Raw genomic sequence first — 24,561 nt, forward strand, 5'->3', positions numbered from 1 at the left:
TCGCTGTGAACCAGACAAAAACATTGCATGTCTTACCAAGTAGCTTGGTTTAATTTGTAGCACAAGTATCTTACTAACCTTGAAATAAGACAAAACCTAACTTACAAGTAACTTTTCAGCAAGATATAGGACTTCAAGTTAAGTAGAGTTCCTCTGGAAGATTATATCATTAAGACATTTTCTCCATGCCAAAGAAACTAGATTTAGATTTTTTTCATCAATGTTAAGGAATTACTGACTTTAATCAAGCTCCTATACATTGCTGAAGAGTTACTTGTAACTTTGTTTTCTTTTCTTTTAAATATTCTAAGATATTTGCTCTAGAAGTGAGACAAACAGTATTTGGTAAGATTTTGAATTTTTGCAGTGTGTGACTAAATCTTGTTGCATCAGTGGAAAAGAAGCAATGAAAACCCAAAGCTGAACTGAACAGGTCACTGCAGGAGCATCCAGACAGATAGAGATGCTCCCACATGCTGTGAAGTGGCTCATATCTTCAGGCCTGAGTGAAAAGTGCTCAAAGCTTCATACGGCAGTGGCAGCACAGTCTATTTCAGGCCTGCTGTCACTGCGCGAGCCTGCACCGTGTGTGTGCGTGTGTGTGTGTGTGTGTGTCACACCGCCCTTGGACACAAGCTTGTGGAATGTGTTGAGAGCAAGGCAAAACACCAGGTTGCCACAGCAACCAGCGAAGGCCACGGGAACAGATGGGGTGGGTGGGTGTGGCGCTAACAGAAGATGAGGTGAGAGCGACTGCCAAAGGTAGCAATCAGTGCCATCCTGAGAAACTACTAAAGAAAGACCATTTAATACAAGGAAAGGTGTGTTTATGCACACACACACACACACACACACACACACACACACACACACACACACACACACACACTCCTGATGCTTTATGGGAATCAGTGTGTCTGGCCCCTTGGTGGGGAAGTGAGGTGCAGACTGTTGTTTACACAAAGCTCACTGTGTCCTTCTGTCTGTCTAATGTCCACTGTCTCCTAAAACGCTTCTACTTTTAGATCATCTGCCTTCATCCTCTCATGTGTTTCACCACATCATGGATCTCTGCATTTCTCTAGACGTGTTTCCACTGACCATGACTTAATGGAAACACGTCAATTAAAAAAAACAAGTTTTTCAGTAAAAAGTTAGGATGAAATGTTTTTTTTGCTTTTTTGTGTGTGTGTTTTTATTTTTCAAAATTGCAACAAAAACACTTTTTCGCATCATGCGAGTCATATGATCAGCAGCCGAACGTTACTTTTGGCAGAAAGGATGAAGAGGAAGACAGGAAGTGGGTAGAGGATGATGATGTTTTAATGACGTATTGCATGAACAAACTTGTTTACATGTTCCATTAAATAAGAGTTGTGTCTCTTATTTAATGGAAACAGCACGATTGCATTTGATTTTCAGACTGTGGAGGATTGACAAAGTTTTTTCTTTCTGCATGAAAAAGGCCTCCGACCAGTTGTCTCAAGCTACATTCAGATGAAACAAATAATTTATTTTTTAGTCCGCATCAGAGTTCGATTAGCATTCACACCTCCCCAAATGAACCAGACTTTCTGGATGAACGACTGGAGTTCGACTGAAGCGGACTAAACACAGCTGGTCTGAATGCATCCTTCAAGGTTTCAGGAGCAAGGCCCTCAGGCGGTGGGAATAACGAAATGAAGCCCCATGGAGAAAACTTAATATTCTTCACCTTCAGATACTCGACATCGGGGACCGACTTATTTCACCAAATGAAATGACGCAACAAAAATCAAAGTAACCGTCTTCCTTAGTCAGAGGTCGATTCTTTTAACTGTTTAGAGTATTTCTCTGCAGTTTACAATCCAATATTTTCAAATGTCAGGATTTAACAACATAATGCGGCGCCACACACACACACACGCGCACACACACACCTACCCACACACAGCAGCAGCAGCAGCATCAGTCCATTAGGTTTAAAGCTGATGCCGTCACCTCTAACAGGAAATGCAATGCCGATGTGTACTAAACACTCCAATACACACACGGATATATTATCTTAATCAATAGGCCTATTGTTATTTCATCTCAGCAGAGAACATCAATAGTTTGGCTGTGAGTAAAAATATTCTGTGCCTTTGAAAGAGGTTAAAGCCATCAGCACAGTGTTCATTGTGTGAAACGTAGCTGCAGAAGGAGAACCCAAATGCAGAACCTACCATGACAGCAACGTGCAATCAGCAGATTAATGATTTATTGTGCAAAAATGAAAAAAAAAAAAAAAACTATTCAGAGAGTTGTGGCAGACAGCAGAACAGGAACTCAGGACAACGATCTGGCAGTGACTGTAAATGAACTGAGGAACAAACATTCAGTTGTTGTTTTGAAATGTTTTTGACTCATTTCAGTTCAGTGTCAGTAGCTCACTGCAGGTTTTATGGAGCTGTTCAAAATGATTCACACCTCTGGCTGGTATAAGATTCAAACTCATCTTTAGATTTGACCAACTCCACTCTTCAGAGTCCTGACTTGAGGCTAATAGATAATCTGTGAAGGGAACTACAGATTATGGTAATGGCATGGAGACCTTACAGCCTCGAAGATGGAGCTTTCAGTTAAGAAGCGTGTATTTTTCAACATGCCATTTTTAATAAAATGTGGATAAAAACTGTTTTTTTCTTGTTGATGCTCCTTTTAGATAGCTTCATATTTGATTTGTGTCTCTTCTGCAATCAAACACAAACTTCTTAGATGAACAAAATCATATGAATCATTTTGGGATTAAATTTAGATAAATTTACAAATAATAAAAAAATGAGAACTGAATACATGATGCAAATCTGTCTCTGAATCCAGATTGCTCCCAAATAAAAGAATGATTTTCCTTTATTCGTTTGCCTTATGCTGGTGCTTCAAATACTGTTTTGTGTGTTTGAAGTCAAAATCAAAACTGAAAGATAAATTTGCTTAACAGGCTGTTCAACAGACGTTTTCTGTTAAACAGCCTGTGTGAAAACTTTCCCACAAAGTTGAGCAATGGCCATTTAAATGGAGCAAACTCAAACTTTATTTTCTATAACCTTAGATTTTACAGATTGTTGATGGATGTTTTAGCACCAAAGTCGCAGCAAAACACAGATTAGATGTTGGATATAACTAAGCGCTATGTCACGGTTTGTCCCTGCGTTGTTAATTAACCTTTACCCCATTGCTCCAAATTCAGACAGAACTGGTGTTATTCTTTGGATTAGATGCATAATCCCCAATTAGCGTATTACATATTGAACTTGCCTGCTGTGGGGATTTAGCAAAGGCAGAAGCAGGACTAACGTAGCCTGACAAGATGGAATTCTGCATGACAGAGTTGGCTGGCAGCCTTTTTAATTAGCCTTTAAATCTGGGAGATATACGTCAAATATCACAAGAAATGGCTCCAATAACCAATAATTTGCTGCTATACAGACAAAGAGCAGGAAAGAAAGCATGGGCCACCTCACAAAGGGATTAATACTCTATAAACTGCATGTGTAAGATGTGGAGTAAGCATTTACCTGACCCTGCTGAGCAGCTTGAGTCATGTGATCTCTGTCCCGTTTTCTGATTGATCATTAATGTTGCCGCTTCATCCCTGCAGTTTTATGGAGGTTTAACATTAACAAACCCCTCCAGCACCAGTTGATGACCAAGTCGTTACATTCAAGGAAGAGTTAATACGTGCATTAGTTGTAGTGTTCTCCAACACCGACCATGACGGAGATAATTACAAAGCAACCATTAAAATCTGCAGAGACGTAATAAGAGGTCGAAGAGAAGCGGGCGTAGAGGAGTGTGGTGCTCTGATACGCGAGTCCGTTACAAGAGCTGGACTCAAGGTGGATGAAAGACAGGAAGTGTGTTTCTGTGTCAGGAACCGGAGGCAAAGCTTAGTGGGTCAAATTCATCCTAAATCCAAAACTTTATCCAGCCGAACAGAAACAAAACTGAAGATTTTAATCTTTAGACCCAAAGAGGAAAAATCTAGAGTCAGCACAGCTCCAGTTATTACAGAAACTAGAGATCAAACTGAAATAGTGGTGGTGTAGTGATGAACTCTGACCTCGACCTTCAGAGCCACATAAAGACAATTACAAAGTCGGCCTTCTATCACCTGAAGAACATTTTTAGGATTAGAGAAATAATGTGCCAGCAAGATCTACAGAAACTCATCCAATGCATTTATCTTTAGATGCATTTATTACTGCAACAGCATCTTCACAGGTCTGCCTGAAACATCAGCCCTCCAGCTGCAGCTGATCCAGAACGCTGCTGCTGGCGTTCTGACTAAAACCAGGAGGATGGAGCGCATCACCCAGTTCTGCAGTCCTTCACTGAGAGAATAGACTTTAAAATACTGATGTTAGTTTATAAACGGCTTAGCAGTAAAAAAAAAAAAAAATTAAAGTTCTGCTGTTGCTATATCAACCTTTCAGACCTCTCAGGTCTTCTGGTTCAGGTTCTGTATCCCCAGAACCAGAACCAAACACGGAGAAGCAGCATTCAGCTTCTATGGACCACACGTCTGGAACAAACTTCCAGAAAACTGCAAAAACAGCTGAAACACTGAACTCCTTTTCAATAAAAGCTAAAAACCCACCTGTTTGCCTTTGATTTGTGAAACATGGATCAACATATTTCACCTGTAGATGAGTTTAATGATGATATTTGACAAAATGTAAAGCTTATTGCTTGTTTCACAGTTGATACTGTGTGATATTTTTATGATATAAAGCATGTTGACTGTCTTGTTGCTTAAATGAATATAAATAAACTGGATTGGTTGTGACTGTGAAGCATTTGAGTTTGCAGTTCAACTCATTTCATTTGGGAAGTGGTGTATATATTTTGCAAAGCATTTTTCTGACCTTGCGCTCTTTGTCTCCGTACTCCAGGCCCAGCGTATCCATGGCGCGGACGATGGCAGCCAGAGATTGGATGGTGTTGCTGTAAACGACAGGCTTGTACTGCTTTACATCATCACCAGAAAAACCGTCCTCATGGATGATCCTGGACAGAAACACACGAGAAAGTCAGTTTTTATTTTGGGATAAGGTTTTTTTTTCCTTTTAGAAGAGAGATAAATTGGTGGAAGACTATAACAAAAAGACAAAGAAAAACACAGACACTGGGACATAAGGGAGGGTTTATTACCAGTGGGCTTAGCTGACATTTAGACACACAGTGCGTCCTGCTGTTTCAAATGCCATGATGTTTTTCACTGCAGTGAGCACACGGACAGAACAGCGGCCCGGTTAGCCAGGCAGACAGACGATCAAACAAAGTCAAACACAGCGAGCGATGATGGAGAGATGGGCAGCAGAGAACAAAACACAGGTCACCAGGAAGCTCCCCCCCAGATGCAAAGAGACAGAAGCAGGTTGGATGAACGCTATGAGGCAATTAAGAGGGACAGCGTCCCCACACATGAGGACGTAAGGAAGAGTCAACCAGATGCATTTCTCCATCTCTATCAAACTGACTGGGTTGGTCTCCATTTGGACCACTATGAATTGTCCCAATCTTGAATTGACATTTTATTCCTGCAGAAATCAGCAGGTAGCTAACCTAGCCAATGGAAGCTAACCAGTGTACGACTTGATCAAACAGCGATCACCTCAGTTCACCCGTCACAGGTTTGTGTTGTCTGCAGATGTCAGAGGTTTTATTTTGGTTCAGCATCTCTGTACATCACACAGCCTCCGTTCAGCTTGATACACTTTTAGTTTCAGATAGCTACCTGCTTCATCTTCATTTGTCCTTTAAAAAAAGTTACTACTCATTTGTCCTTTGCACTCTAAACATGTTTTATTTTACTGAAGATTTACAGTTTTAGACAACACATACCTCATTGAAAGCTGTCTGTATAGTAAGTAAAACTGCTTTAATATTCCTTGTAAGTAATGTACAGCGACTGAAGTTTGGGACATTTATCATAACTCATCTGAATGCAACACCTCTGGGTCAGTAATGGGTCACTAATGCCAATTTGGTAGCATAACGTATTTCATCAGGCTGTGATAAACAGCTGTAGTACGCTGACAACATACTGGCTAATCCTAAAACAACATGATCACTGCAGGTAACCATGGCAACCGTTAAAAGTTTAAAGGCCGGGAGGCTCTTTCTGCAATCAAGCTGTGAGCACAACCACCATGTTTACAAATGAATAGTCCCTTCAGATTGTTCACGTTTTGCTATAATAGATGCCACAAAATTAGATTTTATTGGAATTTTATGGGCAGTCCAACAGAAAGTAGAGTATAAAATGACACAAATAAAAACCTAAAAAACAGAATTTGTTCATTTGAATTAAAAATACATTATATATCCCAAAAGGAAATGAAGTGTCATAACTCATATTATCCATGCATCTGTAGTCGTTGTGGATGGCAACACTGTGGGCTGGAATAATATCCAAAAGCAGTCTGTTCTGCAGTGAATCTGAAGAGGCCTCTGACTGAAGACAGTCTGATGCCAGTAGCTCTTTATCCAGGCAGCAGAGATGATATTACACAGTAACAGATGAATCTTCAGTTTCCTTCTCAGGGTATGAAAGGGTTTCCTCTGCAGAAGCATCATGCATGCAGTGAGCAGTAACGGGGTTAGCATTGTCCCAGAGCTGTCCTCTGGCAGTATAGTGTTTCAGATCAATCAGACATCCCTCCCTCACAATTACATCACAGCTTCAGACCACCAGCTCTGTTCCTCTGTAGTTTTCTCCTACATGTTCACAGCTGCCTCCACTAGCAGAATTACACGTAAAACCTCAGAGTGCATGCATGATTAAAAGGCGCCATGATAACAGCGTCTCTCCGTCTCCCTAGGTGCTCCTACTCAATTTTTAGTCTTCCCACTCATGTCTCCCCATGTCTTAATGACTTGCCAACCAGCCACTTAATCTGAAACTTCGCCTCCCATCTTCCCTTGCAGCTGGGAGGTGAAACAAGGACAAACTCCTAATTGGATGCTGCAGTCTCAGAGGTAATGGTATGTTAAGCTGAAAATGCCAAGAGAGACTCTGGTGTCAGATGAAGCCAACAAAACTTTAAAATAAAAACATTGTGCTGTTGATAAAATATACGATTGAGTCATCTTAACGTTCAAGGATGACAAATACTCAACTGCAAAGCATGGTGGTGGTAGGCTGGTGATGTGTTCTCATTTTGCGTTTTCCAGACAAAACGTAAAGCGAATTATCTGCCAGCTGAGGTTCGACCCAAACTGGGTCACGAACAGAACGATGAACCCAAACAGGGCAAATAATCTCCATACCCGCTGGAGATCATTGGGGATGCAGAAATGAATATCTGTAAGTAGCATTGCAACCAGTGATTATTTTAATTGGCACAGTCTTCAGATTTTTCATTTAAGCCTTTTTAATATGTGTTAGAAATGCATTAAAAGATGCAACAAATGTTTCATTTCCCTTTTTAAATAAAAAAAATATATAATTTATTACCTGAAATGCAGTAACAGCATTAATTAGTGAACGCTTGACCATTTGTAGAAAAGGATGCATCTGCAGCTATAAAATACTTCTCACATGCTCAAACCTTTCTGCAGAGCAGAGCTGAGTTTTTGGATTACTAATTAATTTTCTTAAAGATGAAGCTAAAACTGAAATCTGAGGAGTTCTGGGTAGAAAATATTTACAAACAAATATTGTTTTGTCATCTTAAATGCATAATGCATGTATTTTTTGTAGAATTTTGGCTTAATTACAGCCAAAATTCTCTCAGCAATTTTTTGGAGTCTGTACACTAAATTAGTTGACGATTACTTCAATAATTGCTTTATCATGAAGAATCTGATTAAGATTCATCAGACACCAAACAATGAAAGGCATCTTTCACAGTGTCGGTACAATCAAGGGGTCTTCAAGACTCGAAGTCAAAAAACTGTAAATTATGCAACTCTGATTATCTCAGAAAACAGCCACGTCACAACAGGTGAAAAAGAGCTGAACAATGATTTAATATTAATATTAATGAAGGTGTTACTGACCTGCTTAATGTCAGAGTGTGTGTGTGTGTGTGTGTGTGTGTGTTTCAAGCTGGCATGCTGACGTGAGCTTTCATGCACAAGGACCTTTTTCTCATTACCCACTCTCAGCGCCCTTCTGTCAGCAAAGGGACTGGCCTGTGTGTGTGTGTGTGTGTGTGTGTGTGTGGGTGTGTGTGTAATTGTTTGTAATTTGGCACAATCTGGACGGTGACCTGAAACATAGTTTAGCTTCACACTGAGTCCGGCAGATGGATGGAGAGACAGACATATGGGTAATTTACTCACTACATTATTCCATGATATTATTACTCGGCTGCCGTTTTGGAGGCTGAATCGCAGGTGTTTGGCTGAATGGAAACTGCCAGTCAGTGATCCATGATCACTTTTAAATAAATAAATAATGTAAATTATCCAACAGTTTAACACAGCAAAATTAGGAGGAAAGTAAAGCAAAATTATTAATAAAGCATGTCAGGTTTTTGATGCCAATCTGGCTCGATTGTTTTGGTCCTGTTGGAAAATAAGTTCCTAAAACTGCCTATTGAAAGCCATATTGTTTTTCTTTGCTTGCGCAGATTAGTCAGTCTGACTGAAGTGAACTTCTTTAAAATGATCTTTAAACTTCGGAGAAACAAACGCCCTGCTGGACTGGCTGCTTTGCCAATAGCCTGTCAGGTAGCATTTTAACTAAGCATTCCAGTTTCCAAAGATTTATCTTATTTTGAATATTTCAGATATCCTCTACAAAAACATCCACAAATAGGTGAATATTTTTAGTTACACTCAGCAGAAAAATAAATGAACACTGAACCACGGATAGGCAGGGGTCCACTGCAAATATGAGGAGCTAGAAAGTAAGTTTTTGACATGTGTTGCCCCTAATTGGACTTCAATGAGACAGAAGGGTTGAAATGACCAGTATGGCTGTTTCTGAAATCTCTGCTTTACTGTGGAAACTGTGGTCCAAAGATGAGGCCCATCTTACAAACACACAGACTAAATATTTCAATATTTACACTGGGTTTCCCCCAGACAACCTGCTGCCCTTTGACCCTGCTAAGCACAGGGTCAGGGGAGCCAGGGCAGTCCACCAGCGGCCCCCGTGTTTATTGTGTTAAGAAATGTTAAAAGTCACAAACGTTGAAAAAGCAGGCATCATAATTTGGAAATAATAAGTGTGTCAGGTCAATGGGCAATTGGTGCACAGCCCTCACATCCAGCTTGATGCATCGGCTGTAAATCTGGCTTAATCCGCTCATTGGTACTGGAGAAAAAGAAACACCAAACAACACTTGTCCTGGTGGGGAGGGCAAGTAAAGCCTGGTGGCCTGTCAGGCTCATGATACACTGAGGGAAACCCTGTTTGTAGGAGGACTTGACAGGTGTTTTTACTTTCAGTATATTATCTGGTCATTCTTCTGAGTGAAACTGTACAGATGTATGTAAATATGGAGTAATAGACCCAAAGAGACATGAAAAGACAAAGTGCATGAAGCTCTCTGCTCTCCGCCTCTCATTATCCTCCACACTCATATTTTTATCTTCACACCTACTCAAGTGAACACACACAAACACAGAGCTCACACACCACCCTGTGCAATTAGGTCTTTATCTCAGACCCTGCTAGCTTGGCACTGTTTGTCCTGACAAACATGCATGCACACACACACACACACACACACACACACACACAGACACGCACACTTGCACAAAAACCCGTGATTGGTTCCTTTATCTCCAAGCTGTACGTCGACAGCGCCCTTGGTCATGACAAAGTGCACGCTGACCGATGGCTGTCAACGCTGCAAGGTCCGATTTACTTGCGCAACAACCAGGTGTGTGTGTTTGCTGAGGGGAATGTTAGTGCAGGTGCAAAGAGTGAAATAAAGAGTTGGTGTAAGATGTGATGTGTGATAAGGAGCTTAAAAAAAAGCATGAAATAAGATGCCGCTAATCAGAAGGAAGAGGTCTGTTTATAGCCCCCACCTCCACACTGACTAACCCACTCAAACAGCAGCACAAGCATCAGCTGCTGTCATTTGGCTCCATTCTCGTTTTCTCACCTTCAGGTCAAGCAGCAACATCCTGCACACACACACACACACACACACATGCACACGTGCGTTTGTGTCCCCATCTATGGTTGTTTAGCTCCAGAAACATCTAACCGTCTGCCTTCCTGAGACATGTATCAGCAGGTCTACAACTGGTTTTAGAAATTACTTAGTAGATGTTAGTGCTCTGCATATCTGTGATCTGAAGGGTGTAAAATGTGAAGACAGGAAAACCACAGCGTCTTCCTGTTCAAGCCTTTCCTACACCAGCTTGCTGTCCAGTTCAAGTTCCTGGTTCAAAGTACACCTTCAAAGAGCTTTAATGAAGTTATCCATGGAAATCTGATCATAATAAAACAGAAAGTAGTAAATTATATGAGTTGCATTCGATTGTGAAGTGGGAGCAAAATGGAACGAATAGTTTTGAAAATGTATATTTATGCAATGCATTCATTGCAAATCCCTTCACTGCTCATCTTTTCCTGTTAAAGAAAAGGTCCTGTTGATGCCAGCAGCATGCATCACCGAAGGCAGGGTGTGTTCAGGTTGATGTGAAAACTTCAGTTGTTGCCTCATCTAACCAAAGCAACTTCCTTCCTGTTTTCCATTATTGCCTACGTTCCTCGTGTCAAACTACAAGAAAAATGTAAGTAGTTCCTTCAACAAGTCTCTTTTTTCTACTAACAGTCCCGTCGACAGATGCTGCACTTCTTCCTGAGTCTGACACCTCCGACGGAAGACTGATATTGAAACCTGTCAGCTATGCCTTCATATCCAAAAAATGTGCCTAATAAAAGAAACTAAAGACGACTTCCTCTTGAATTGCTGCAGACCTTTGGCCTGCTTTCTTACCCAGCCTGTCGGTGCAGGTGGACCTTCATGTCTCGGTAGGTCTGCAGTTTGTCCATTCTCTCTACATGTTCAGATTGTGGATTGAACAGAGTTTTGGTGTTGAATGCTTCAGATATTGTTTTATGGTTTGCACACAAACTGCAGTTCAGACACGAGTTAGAAAATGCCACTTAGGCTGTGAGAGTCTTCAACAATCTCAGACAGGAAATGAGATCATTCACATAAAGTTCACAAGTTCTCAGAAGGAAATTTGAGGAGGTGGACTTCTATCAAGTTTTAGTTTATGAGGAAGTTTAAGGTTGTTCTCTCTCTTCACACTGTGACGAACCATCTTTCTGTCTTTCAGGAAATGGGTGGGAGTGGCTAGGAGCAAGTTGTCGACTGGGACCATCTGAGCCGAATGTTCTCAGTCCATTTGGACCCGGTTGCTCTCTCTTGTCCCACACAGCAGGGAGTTTGGTTTTGCTACCCAATCATTTCTTTCCTGGCGTCCTTTTCTGGTTAATGGAACTTGCAGACACACACAGACCAAAGGGAAATTCACACAGACCTTGCATCACACAACACTTGCACTTTCGCTCTTTCATAATACAATCGTCCTACACCACTGCTTCACTCATGATCACAAACTTTATTGTTTCGGTTGATCTGTTTCACAGTGAAACTTGAGTTAACCTTTAACTCCAGGCTGCAACCAGCCTGGTGACTCATCAAGGTGACCGCCTGGTCTGGAAAGAGAACTTTACATAGGAATAATAAAACTGGCTTCAGATGGTGGGGCAGGCATACGTGAGCCTGCTCAGCTGCAGAGGTAAGCGGGGGACTTCAAAGGTCGGGAGCACCTGCTGTGGAGCAAAAATATCTGTTTGATAAAGCACCTCATTACTAACATATCTGATTGCTCCAGATCTAGATTTAACAGTGGGATGAAGAGTCAGAGTAGTTGAGCTTGAGGACACTTCAGACAAAAAACACTTTAATCTAAAATAAACTGGGTTGGTGGTTAAGAGCTGAGACTGACTGAAAAAACGGCAAGGGGAGGAATTATTTCTAAAATTACACTTTTAATTTGTTACAAAAAACTAAGAACATTTAATAAAGCCTTTATTAATTTGCCTTATTGCTGATTTAATCAGAGAAATAAAAACATGGATCTGGTTGCACTATAATGAATTGTTGACTAGTTTATACCAAGTGTGAACTTGCATTTTTTTTATGTGAATGTAATATTCAGCCAGTTGGACAGAGTCTTACCTCGGACACTAATGATGTTGTCCAAAATGGTAAAAGAAAAGAGTGATGGCAAAAAAGGAGAAATGATGAAAATGAGCATATATGGCAACTGATATTTTCATTCAATATTTACCAATATTGTCGACAGTCCCAAACAATCTGAATAACACTCAAATACAGCAAAAACAATACTTGCAACATTCAAGGCAAGAGGTAAGATCAGTGATGGTAAATTGTCAACAAGATGGCAGACATCAGGTCAACTATTATACATTCCTGCATTTTCTCCATTTGCAAAATATATTGCAGGGTTAGAAAAAATATCACAACATGAGTTTTTTCCAATATCATGCAGCTCTAGAAAATGAGGGAAAATATCACCCTTTGTTGATTCAACTCTTTGGTTTGAACCTACAGATGTTTAATTTGTTGTCTTAATTCTCATTAAGACCGATGAAGAGTTCAATTTTACACCAAGTAAGCTCCTTCAGTGCTCGACAGTAAATCAATAACAACATGTATGATCGATATCAATAGATAACCCTACAACGTTAAATAATCTCACTGAAGTCAGATCCAGAACCGCACAGCATTCTGGGGGATTTAGACAGATTAAAGTCTTTGGCTGCTCAACCTCTAAGCAAAGTTAGTGGGATCAATTAACTCACTCGCTCTTTGGTTACCTAGCAACAACCTACTGAGTAACATGCGCAGCAGTAATTTAAAGTTTTGCCGCAGTGTCTCATAACTGCCTAAAAATAAAAAACAGACATGGAGTCAAACAGGAAAGGTTCCTCCTGCCAGTTTGGGAGTTTTTCAGATAATTAAAACAAAAAACTAATCATTAATGATCAATATCAACTAATATGAAACCCTTATGTTGCGATACGTTTTTCAGCAATATTGTCCAGCCCTTTTAACACTTTTAACTGTGTTAACTGTGTTAAAAGTGATCCATCTGCAGCTGAACCAGTCGAGTTCAAACTGTTTATCATTCTCAAGAGACAATAACTGACTAATAGTAAAATCTGTGACAGAAAGCTCAGATTTTTATGCAGCAACAGATAAAAAGCATATCTGTAAAACTGCACAAATGTAAAGAATGAGTCGGTGTGTAGGCACCTCTCACAACCTAAATATGGCCGCCGCGTGTCGTATGCAGCGAGGCTAGCATTCCCCATGCGGCAACGCAAACAGGAGTCTCATAACTTGCGGCTCTGACAGGGAGGAGTCCTCTGGCTCCAGCTTTGGTCATCTGCTGATGAAGAGCCCCTCTGCCAGGGGAGCCAATCTGCTGCGGCTGCTTCAGCAGGGCTGTTAGAAGCTGCACATGCTTGCATGTAAAGCCAGGCAGACAGCAGAGCAGAATAATTACAGCTCAGGATTACATCTAGGGAGACCTCATTAAATCTGTCTGCCATCATCTCTCTGTTCCTCTGTCACCTGGTATCTCTATCTGCCTCTCTCCGCTGCCAACTTGCCTTTCATCCCTCCATCATGCATCCTCCTCTTCCTCTCTGTGAAGGCTTCAACACTGCACTCTGTTTTCCTCTGTGTCACTTCCCTTTCCTCCTGGTACTATTGTCTTTCAACCTTTCCAACTCCTCGGTCCTAATTATTTCCGCTTTTTTAACTCCTCTCCTCCTGCTCCACTTCATTTTTCATCCTTGAAGAAGTAGGGAGAATATGACGATCTGAGCTGGTGGAGGATTGGAAAATGTTGACATGATCTTAATGTTTACCATCCTAGTATTACAGAATTAATATAGTTAGCTAAAGCTAAAGCTACTGTTAAAACTGTAATTAGTCATGCTGCTTATTTTAAAAAAATAATTATCGTCCATTAAAGGCAAAGTCTTGACAGAAAAGCAAAAAAATCTTATCAAGTAATTTTTGTCAGGGATATTTATACCACTGAAGAAGACCAAGTACAATGTGTGGCTGGACTTTCAAAACAGTTTCTGTCCTCACTATGTGCAGAGGGAAACTACACTGACTTATCCAACTGCTGATGTATCTATAGTTTGTATTTCGATATATATAATTCATATGGTCTCGTGTATCTTTGTGTGAACCTACTTGCTTTGGCTTCCTGTCACTTTGTTGCAGTTACACCAGAATTTCCCCAGTGTGGGACAACAAATGAATTTCTATTCTTTCCTTTTTTTTCAACAATAGGGTCTGTAGAGAGCATTGTACTGAATAAAACAATGACCTTTAATTCTAAGCATTTTTTAGAAGATAATAGTCAAGTTCTCTCCTCCCAACAGGTATCAAGAATCTCAGACTCTTTCTCAAACGCTCCATTCAGGCTAATCAGAAAAGGTGAGTCAATCGATTGTAAACATTTATAAAACGGTCTTCTTTCAAAAGTTTTTCTTCTACAGAAAGTATCCGCTTGATGGAACTGAAAAGGAATCAGAGAAAACATAGGTTGCAACTTGCTGAAAGTGGTGCAAAAAGTGAGTATGGACTGAACTCTGAACACCGCGCAGCATTCTGGGGGATGTAGGCAGAGGAAAGACTTTAACTACTCAAACATTCACAGTGGACTAAGCAAGGCTAGGGTTAACTCAATGGCTCTTTGGTTACCTAGCAACTCACGTTGGTTACCAAGCAACAACCAGTTGACCAACTTGCAGTTAAGGTTTCCCCACCGTGACTCATAAATACCTAAAAGTAAAAAACAACATTGTGGAGTGAAAGGAGAAAATGAGTACAACAGGTGAAGAGAAAACTGGATAAAACAGAAAAGGCCATGTTGGCAGAAATTCAGATATTTTAAACCAAAATCTAATCAATAATTATTAATACTGACTGATATCTAATCCTAGTTTAATATCAGTCCCAATTTTAGATATGCTGTACGAAAAAATCTGCAAATAGATGAATTTTTAATGAATAATCTGGATTTTTCTTTAACGGTTCAAAGAAAAACCCAGGAATAAGTGAATAATTTCAGAGTAGCCACTAAGGCTAACATGTTAGCATGTGGGCTGTATAGGAGGAAGCTGCAAACCAATGCATGGGCATGGAGAACATGCAAACTACACAGAAATGTCCCAGATGATACTGAAGTCCAGGATGTTCTTTCTGTGAGGTAACAGTGTTAAAAACTGTTCCACCGTTTAGTGTGGCAGTGTTAATATATTTACACTGAAAAAACTTAAAGTAAGCATTATTAGTATGTGCTGACCAAATCTGACCTCATTTTGGCAGCTTTTGTTCTGCTTTCTGCAGCCTTTAGAAAAAATTCCTCCTGAACTCTTTCTGTACCATAAACATCCAAGATACCAACAAATCTGACTTTATCTGCGTCTTTTTTCTGTTTCTCTTCCAAGGCAGCAGAGATGAGACTTAAATAAGACTCTGTACGATTATGTGTTCACTCAAATCCCCTATCAAAGGAGGTGAGGGGAATTTGCTTTGCTCAAATCAAATCCCGACTTTATTCACACAGCGTGATCTGATAAAATCAGGCAAAAACAAAGGCTGGGTCTGTGCAGAAATTCAGAATATTGTTACATGTATATTAAAAATGAATTAGAAGCAGGAGCCTTCCTAATAAATCATAAAAACCAAGCTATGCTGGAGTCTGCATACTGAATGCAAAGAAAGCAAAGGGAAGTGTCTCTGCAGCAAATTCAGTTTATCTGCCAGCTGCACACTGCAGAGTTGGCTTTATCTCAAATATCCAATTCTAACTGTGCTCTTTAATATCCCTCTAACAGTTTTTGCATCATATGCTCCACACAGATCCTATTATTTCTGAAGTCCTGCAAACAAACAAATGTCCTGCAGTTTCTGCTGGCAGAACGCTACAAAGAAACACGCTGCGTAAATATGTCAGCCAAGAAAAATCCGATCAGACTGAAAGGAGAAAGCCCTCTGGGGGTTTTTACTGAGTGATTACCAAACAGTGAGGGTGACATAAAGGAACACTTCTGCATTTCCAATAGTCAGTAGAGTTACAGGAAGTGGTTGCTCCAGGAAATGTTGATATGATCAGCATTACAGCCGGCATCATGTGCTTTGTTGGAGGTGCTTTGAATGATTCGAAGATCGGCTATCCAGATGGGGAGTGACTGGGGTAATGAGACGGAGGGAGGGGGAAAACAGGGACACAGCTTTAATCAGATCACCTCAGATATAATGTCAAAATGGAATTATTCACATTTCCTGTCCTCTCATGATTCAATATTAATAAATTACTTGGAAGGAAATGAGCAGAAACCAGTTTTTAGGCACAACGACATTCCAGTGATCGCTTTAGAATCACTATAAAACAAGACATTTATTGAAATTATTCCTCGTCTTTTGTTTTGAATCTTAGGAAATCTCTAACCAGGATGAAGCTGATCTTTTTAATAAAGGCACACCTTGGTCTTCTAAAGCTGCTGTGTGTTAACCTGCAGTAAACCTTGCAGTGGTTCCTGCCCAGGCTTTTATTTTCCAAAACCAAAGGAAAAATACTCAAGAGAAAAGTTTTAATTGGTTTAACCAACCCAGGCTCATAAAAACTCACTGCATCACCCATTTACAGCACAAAACAAAGTCTCACCAAGTATTCATTTCTAGTTTCTGGTGCAAATATTTAAGACAAAACTAACTTACAAATAACTGTTCAACAAGATATACGAGTGAATTTTAAGTCAATGATTCCTTCCAATCACAATAAAAGAGAAAATGTCCAATCAGGGATTTACCAACACAAAGTATGACACAACTGTCAAAAGGGGGGAAATGTGGTTTTCAGATTGTTTTAACATAAAAGTCACAAAAGTGTGGCATGCAATTGTTTTTAGCAGTGTAAAACCATTTTTATTGCAATTACAGCTGCAAGTCTCTTCAGATATCTCTACCAGCTTGCAGATACATTTCTGTCCGTCCACAGGTGGAGTCAATTTTTGGAATTTATTATACTGAAAAGCTGAACAAACTCCAAACATAACAAACTTCCAATAAAACTGAAAAACAGGCAATTCAATAAATTAGAATATTACAGAAAAGTCCATTTATGTTAGGAACTCCATCACTAACACATTTAATTGGACAAAGACTGGTGTTCATTTCTCTAACTCGTTATCATTTTCCACTTACAGCTAATGAAAATATGACATTTAAAATTGGCTTTTTTTTGAAGGGAGACCAAGAGATCTTAGCTAATCGTGTTCGGCTGTGGTTCCTAACCTCTGCAAATACCAGGCCATACATAAAAAAATAAACAAAAACATCAAATAATTCAGTCTCCGTCATGCATCTGAACATAAACTGCCTTTAAGACTGAAAATGCACAGTACAGCTTAAATGTACTTCTGTTCTGACCGAGGTGTGATCCAAACCTCCTTTCCTGCAGCTACAAACCGAGCCACAGTCACCGTCAGCTGACTTCAGATCAGCTGAGTTGGGTCACAGTAAAAGGATTCCTTTGTCTTTCAGCTCTCTGAACCAACATCAAATCTGCCAAATAGGTCTAACACAAAAATAAACACTCACAGTCACACAACACATGAACAGAGAGAATACAGAACACACACACACATTCCTAAAAGTGTGTAAAGGCGTACATACACACAAACCTACCACACGTTGGTGCAACAAAGGAGCTTTGTTTTTCATAAGAAGCTCTGATTAGAGCACAGACCACACACACAGGCATCGTGCTGAGCAGATGCAAACAGAGCCAGAGATGGTTCGCAGTCACTAAAAACTGAAACAAAGTGGACAGAGGAACAGTAGATATAATATTCATGCAGCTCAGGTCCCAGTAAAAACCTTTCAGGAGTCTCTGTCTCCTCCGTCAAGCTCACCACAGTAAACTACTAAGGGTATTTTTCCAGGTTGAGGAATTAATTTGCTAATTTTTCAATGAAATCAATTAGTTTTAAAATAACAAGCTTTGGTGTCAATGTACAAGTACTGTACTTCATTAGTTCAAAGTATTTTGGTTGACAAGAACTACTCTGTGTTATTTGGCTGCATATAAACCTGATTGAAGAAAAATCACATGTGGGGCTCCTCAGGGCTCCGCTCTCTGGTCACTTTTTATTCATTACAAACCACACCGCTCATAGCAGATTACTAGTCTCTTCTAGAATACTTATATTGACGACACGCAACTTTAGATTTCTGTATCACCACAAAAACAAAAAAACAAAAAAAGAAAGAAATCACATGTGGGGCTCCTCAGGGCTCCAGTCTCGGGTCACTCTTTATTCCTTACAGAGCCCCCACCTATCTAGTTTCATCAGGGCATATTATTGGTCTGTTTTTGAATATTTATACTGATGACAGACAGCTTTATATTTCCATTTCACCACATGCCAACAGCCATTACAGTCACTGAGGAAGTGTGTTTATCATATCAACAAGTGGATGAATCAGAATTTTCTCCAGTCACACTCGGAAAAAAATTGTCCCAAAATCAAAAAGTAAAAAAAAAAGTTTTTTTTTTTTTTTTTTTTAATCATAACAGGGCAGCCAATCGTATCACTACAATACTAAGCAGATCATTAGATACCTTTAGCCAACGATTTACAAGGATAAGGTTGATGGAGAGATTCAGATGAACAGATTGAATCAGTGCCCAACTCAAGCACTCCCTCTGTTTTCTGATTCATCTCTGGAAAAGGAGGCTAATAATTATCGCTGAATCCAGAGTCTGGAGTCCAGGAGCAGAGCGCCCTTTGCTCCGGTCCTATCAACCCTCTTTGGCACCTTCTCCAGCTTGCTTAATAAGTGAGAACATGTTCTTTCACCCGCTGGCCTCTCTTAGCTCAGAACGTCTCTAGTTCCTCCTTTTTTTCCCCTCACCAGCCTCTTTCACACTTCCACATCACTTCACCAGAATCTGAAAGTAAAAAAATCAATTTCCCTGCCCTACTCTCCTCCTTTTTACGATCATGTCACTCCTCTGTCTTCATCGCTATTTCAAACTTAGAGGAGAGAATAATTCAGCAGAACTTTGCTTATTTTAATCCACCTCTGTGCTCTAAACATTCATTTTCTTTCATTAAATTCTCCCTTTCTCTCCCTCCAGCTATATCCGCCCCCTTTGCCACTCAGCATGAAAACCACCACCTTTTTCTCCTCCATGTTCCCCCTCCTTCCCCCGTTTTATTCTCCTGTTCTGAGGCTTAAACCTAATTATCTCCTGCTGTAGGGAGAAAAGCCGCGCACACACGGTGGGAACAGCCTGTGGGAAGCGGCGCAGCCGCGAGGGACGGACAGCGTTTGTTCTCCCTTCGGCCGGTCGCCTCCAATCATGTCAGCGAGGCCCAAACACACGGAGCGAGAAAGACACAGAAAAAACTAAAATGGAAGACAGAGGCTCAATTTGACATCTTTACTTAGATCATAATGCAAGATGGGGAAAAGGTTTGTGGTGTTCACTGCTGAGAAAGTCTAATCAAAATAATTAGACGACTGTACATCAATGCTGGTTAACTTTATTATTAAGTGAGTTCACTAAGCAGCTGTCTTTAATCAGGCTGGAGAAGACTCAGGCTTCCTCTGAAATGATTCATACCCTGCAAGTAACAAATTCCTTCAAACTCTGTTCAAACTGAACTACAGCCTGCAACAGCGATGTCAAAGTCTCCATGACTCTTCATACGCTGAGAAAGTTTTAGCACAACATACTAATGTTCTTTGAGCAGAAAAGACAACAATTTCCTTCAAAAAGCAAAAGTTTGGTGCGTGTAAAGGTCTGATATTTTTCAGATGAAAACTCTTACTGACTGAAACATATTTTACTGCTTCAGGCTCCTGGTGTCTGTGTAATGATATGGGAGATCAATTATTATTATTATTTTTATTACACTTATTATGCATCAAGACAACCAAAGAAGTCGACGATGTCCACCCTATTAGGTGTGGATCTGTCTACCTCCAGCAGGACAATGCACCGTGCCACAGAGCAGACATCTGAAAACTTTGATCCTAAACATAAGATCCTCCAGTATCCAGTGTCAGACCTCAGACCAACTTTGTAATGTAGGGAAACAGTAAATCCACATATGTGCAGCTGACAAAACTGCAACAAACTTTGTCCAAATGGACCAAAACCTTTAGAGGAATGTTCTGCACTGCTTCTTGAATCTTTTTATGGCAAATTAAAGCAGTTCTGAAGGCTAACATACATTAAAAAGCCAAAACACGTTAGGGATACTCCACATTTTGGGGCTTTTCATGCACTTTTACTGGATTCCCAACCTCAATAAAACTAATGAAAAATAATAATCCTAGTCATTACCTACCATCAGCTACAGGGATGTAAATGATTGACAGATTTCTCCTGGGACAACTTCCGATTTTTTTTTTTTTCAGTAAACAAATCCTGGTGCATATTTAGTTGAAATGTTCCCAACAATCCAAGCATTTAGAAGTCATTAGCTGGAGAGGACACATCCCCTACTGCAGCCATTCCAGGACTATAAACTGTGTTTATGGTATGACATCCTCTGTTTATATTGCTTTATGTGGGTTGAAGACAGTTAATGATTGAAAGAGGAGCTGCCTTTGGGTTTTAATAAACAGTAAAAAGAGGTCATGGATGACTCTTGTGACGACCAAAAGGCCTGAAGAAACCAAAGCGGGAAAAAAACTAGAAGAAGTACTAAATGAGTTGATGCTTTTTCATGAACAACTCATGAACTCTGCTGGTGAAATCATTTCATGTTTTCACCAGCCAACATCCAAGGAATTAAGTAAATTCAGTTAAATGTATGGGTGGTGCTCTTTATAAGGGCTTGGTAACGACATTACCTCCACTAATTCACTTATGTTTTTCCATGCATCTCTCTTTTGCAGCTACATGTTTGTTTTTATAAATTCAGGACCAAACAGCTGCTTTGTGACATTTACCAAAATGGCCTCTTGAAACATCTGGTGACATTTGATGGTCATCCATTCAGCTTCAAATGTTCAGTGTGAGTTCCCTCCAGCAGCCAAAATAAGCAGTTTATCTGTGATGTCACTGATCAAAACAGCTAAAAAACAGCTTCCATATAAACATAACCTTGTTATGAACTCTTCTTCATATTGCTGAGTTTTAGCCATTATATTTGTTGAATTGTTTTTTCGATCTTAACTCTATAATTGCTGGCAGCATATTGGAGATTTTTAGACTTCTCTTCTTTGGTTGAAGCTTTGTGTGTTAGGATAATGACTTCCTCTGGTTTTGGAGGCTGTGCAGCTAAAGGGTTTCACTTTTTTTTACTTTTGGACAGTCACTATGATTCGTAACCGTGCCAACAAGGTACTGTTTCCAACTGGGAGCAGCTGATAAACATCCTAAAAGCTAAAATAATTCCAGAACTACGACTCCAAATCAAAAAAGGAGTTGGAAAGGAGGCTTCACGGAAGCTTTCAAACCACAGAAAGTCTTTGGTCAGAGGATGCTTCTGATTCGTTGCAGGACTGACTGCTACAGGACATCGTTTTTGTTCTCTTCTAACAACTTAGAACTTACATTTTTTTTTTGAAAGATCTCCGTTATTTTCTCCAAGGTCTGATCCCCAACACCAGAAAACATTTGAAACTAGTTAGACCAGTTTAACTAGACTAGGTCCACTTACTAATATCAAGACATACCAAACTTAAAAAAATGTTCTGGTATCAAAATCACTAAAACATACAGTCCTGAAGTTTAACAAAGTCTAACAAAGTAGTGGGGGTAAAGTTTCTGTGTCTGAGTGAAACAGAAACACAGAGCTGCCCTGCCCAGTTTGCTGCTGTGCTCTGCTGGCTGGAAGACGCCTCTTTTCATGTGGTTACAAAAAAAACGAGTTTGGCCGTTTCGAAATCTAGTCTGCCGCCAAAATCAAGAGGGTCGTGGTGTGGAAACTAAACGGACTGACATCACTGAAGCACTTAGCAAAAGCCAATGTGTTGCAGCGCTTTTCACTGATTTGTTGAAAACACTTGATGCTGCACACGATGCTGAAACAGAAACTCAACAGCACTGGGTTTTCTGGTTGGCTGCTGTGATGATCTTCCTTGTGAGAACGACGTGTGCAGGCAGATGGTTTCACTTCCAAGTCACTTGCTGTCAGAATCAAACTCTGGTTCAGCGTCAACTATAAATACATAAACTTCAAAAGTAACACAATAAATGTTAAAGGAAACAGCATGTGTATGTATGCACAACCAGTTTTGTTTTTTAAGTATTTTCATTTAAAGAAAACAGAAACTCATTACTAATGGTGTCCCTCAGGACTCAGTATTAGAACCACTTCTATTTGCAGTGTTATGGTTCAGTCTGGCTCTGGCTTTAATTTAGAAGGATAATTTGGCTGACATGTATTCAAATCTTCACACACTCACTCATCAAAACAGTTACCATGGTAATGGTGTTCAATTACAAGATCTTGTTGTCTGAACCAAACGTCAATATAGAGCTGGAAACAATTTTTGGGGAAAAAAATCCTAAAAATTAACAAAATGATGCCCTTGATCATTCTTATACATTTTAACAATTTAATTTTTTAATTAATTATGTATTATTAAAACTATTGCAGTTATTTTCTTTATTTATTGCATTCCAACTGTATGATGCTTTTTGGAAGACTTAAATATCTTTTAAGACCAAATTGAGTTTTAAATTGTGAGCTAATGAGGCAGACTTTAAAAGAAATCCTTACATCTTCGGGGCATGTGAAGCAGGAATAATTCAACTCTGGATTTATGATGCTCTTCCTCCGGTCTCTGGAGTTTCATCAAACAGAGCCAGGCCCTGCAGCTCAGGATTTAAAGTTAAAATATAAACATTTCAGACCAGAATTAGAAAGAACTGCGAAAACTAACATTTCTTCTAATCATCATGGCTGCACCTGAAAATGGCTTCCTCACTTCTGCTCATTTATGGGAGAAACTTCCTCTTATTAGTCTAGTTTCCTCAGCACACACACACACTCGCACACACACTGATCGCTGCTGGAGAGGTCAGTTTGGCAGCTTGGCGGCGAGAAAGCCATTGAACACGTCTGAACACACACAGGCTCCAAACACAGATGGTGTTTCCTGCATGCAGCTTGGCTGTTCACACACGACCCGGTCCCTTTGGTCACTCGCCCAATTATCACGTCTCTGACAGATCATGTGTCCAAACACAGACGCAGACCGTCATCCACATGTACCTGCAGAAAACCTCCACATCTCTGAAGTTCAGCTATAGAGTTGGTCACTATCTGATGAGATGATGGCAGCTCTTCCTATTGAGTTATTGTGACCTTGACTGAAGCGTCTTATTAAGCAAGAATCTGTACAGCATTTAAAGAATCTATTACAGAAATTATAGTATAATATGTTTTTCAGGCACAGTCCCATTTTATAGCCCACTAAATTAACTATGTTGACTTCAGATGTAATAAAAAGCTATGCATTTCACATATGATTTAAAAGAAATTTCACTTTGTAATTTAGCACCTTGAAATCGGGCCTCTATCGCTTTAAAAATTCCTGCTCTTTCTGAAACTCCACCTTCTGAAAGTCATCACAACATGGCTCCTCTGTTAACCCTTTGACTGAGAAGAAGCTCCTATAATGAGCTCAGCAGTTCCACCAGGTGTTTGCTAATTGCTGCTGGCTAGTCTGAAGGAGCAGAGTGGGGCAGTCGTAGGAGAAGGCTGCTCTGTGAAGCAGAAGCTCGGAAGCTTACAAACTACAGCTCTGGTGAGAAGCTGCGTCTCAGAGGGGGAGCTAGGTCCAACCAGGCATTTTGGACAGCTGAATGGTTGCCATGGAGATTAAAGGATTTCTCAAACATGCACGAAAGAATCAAAACAATACTCTAGGTATGTGTTGGATGATTGAATAACTTTATAACATGATGTAAAGCTCAAAATAATTCACATAATACGGCCCCTTTAATGAGCTGCTATGATCCTGACAGTATCGTCTCATTAAACACTAATCTGTACAGAGACAACATCAGCTCAGAGCTAAAAACATTTAGGAATCTATTACCTAAAAACATAATTAACTCCGATAAAACCAACTTGATGGACACGGTTTTTGTAGGGTGGTAATGGACTACTGATCCACTCTCTGGGATCAGACACACAGCTGTGACACACCGTTAAATTTAAATCTAATCCACTGATGTGGGTGGCTTCTTCACACACACATACACACACACACACACACACGCACACACACACACACACACACACACGGCGCTGAGAATAATGGCATAATTCCCCATCAAAAATGGTGATGTCTTCCCTCTCAAACACCTATGTTTAAATATTGTTGAGAAAAAAAGAATTTAAATGTAAATGAAAAAAAAATCAAACAATTAATCGATTTTCTTCACCGACTTCCTTTTATCTCAATTTCCAGCTGTTATGAATTGAAGCTTTGAAACATAATAATATAATCAGCCTGTTAGATGGAG

General features: G+C 40.0%; 1 protein-coding gene across 1 annotated transcript in view; it reads right to left on the reverse strand.

The window, feature by feature from the left end:
* LOC106963989 (guanine nucleotide-binding protein G(o) subunit alpha-like) overlaps positions 1-24,561 on the reverse strand; it is a 68,777-nt gene that overhangs the window by 39,250 nt on the left and 4,966 nt on the right. Inside the window, exon 3 of the mRNA XM_015059194.1 lies at positions 4,887-5,028. Within this exon, the coding sequence (XP_014914680.1) occupies positions 4,887-5,028 (142 nt within the window). The remainder of the gene's footprint in view (positions 1-4,886; positions 5,029-24,561) is intronic.

Source organism: Poecilia latipinna, unplaced genomic scaffold (assembly GCF_001443285.1).
Source record: "Poecilia latipinna isolate Pla-1442-1.1 unplaced genomic scaffold, P_latipinna-1.0 Scaffold1611, whole genome shotgun sequence".
Classification (NCBI taxonomy): Eukaryota; Metazoa; Chordata; class Actinopteri; order Cyprinodontiformes; family Poeciliidae; genus Poecilia; species Poecilia latipinna.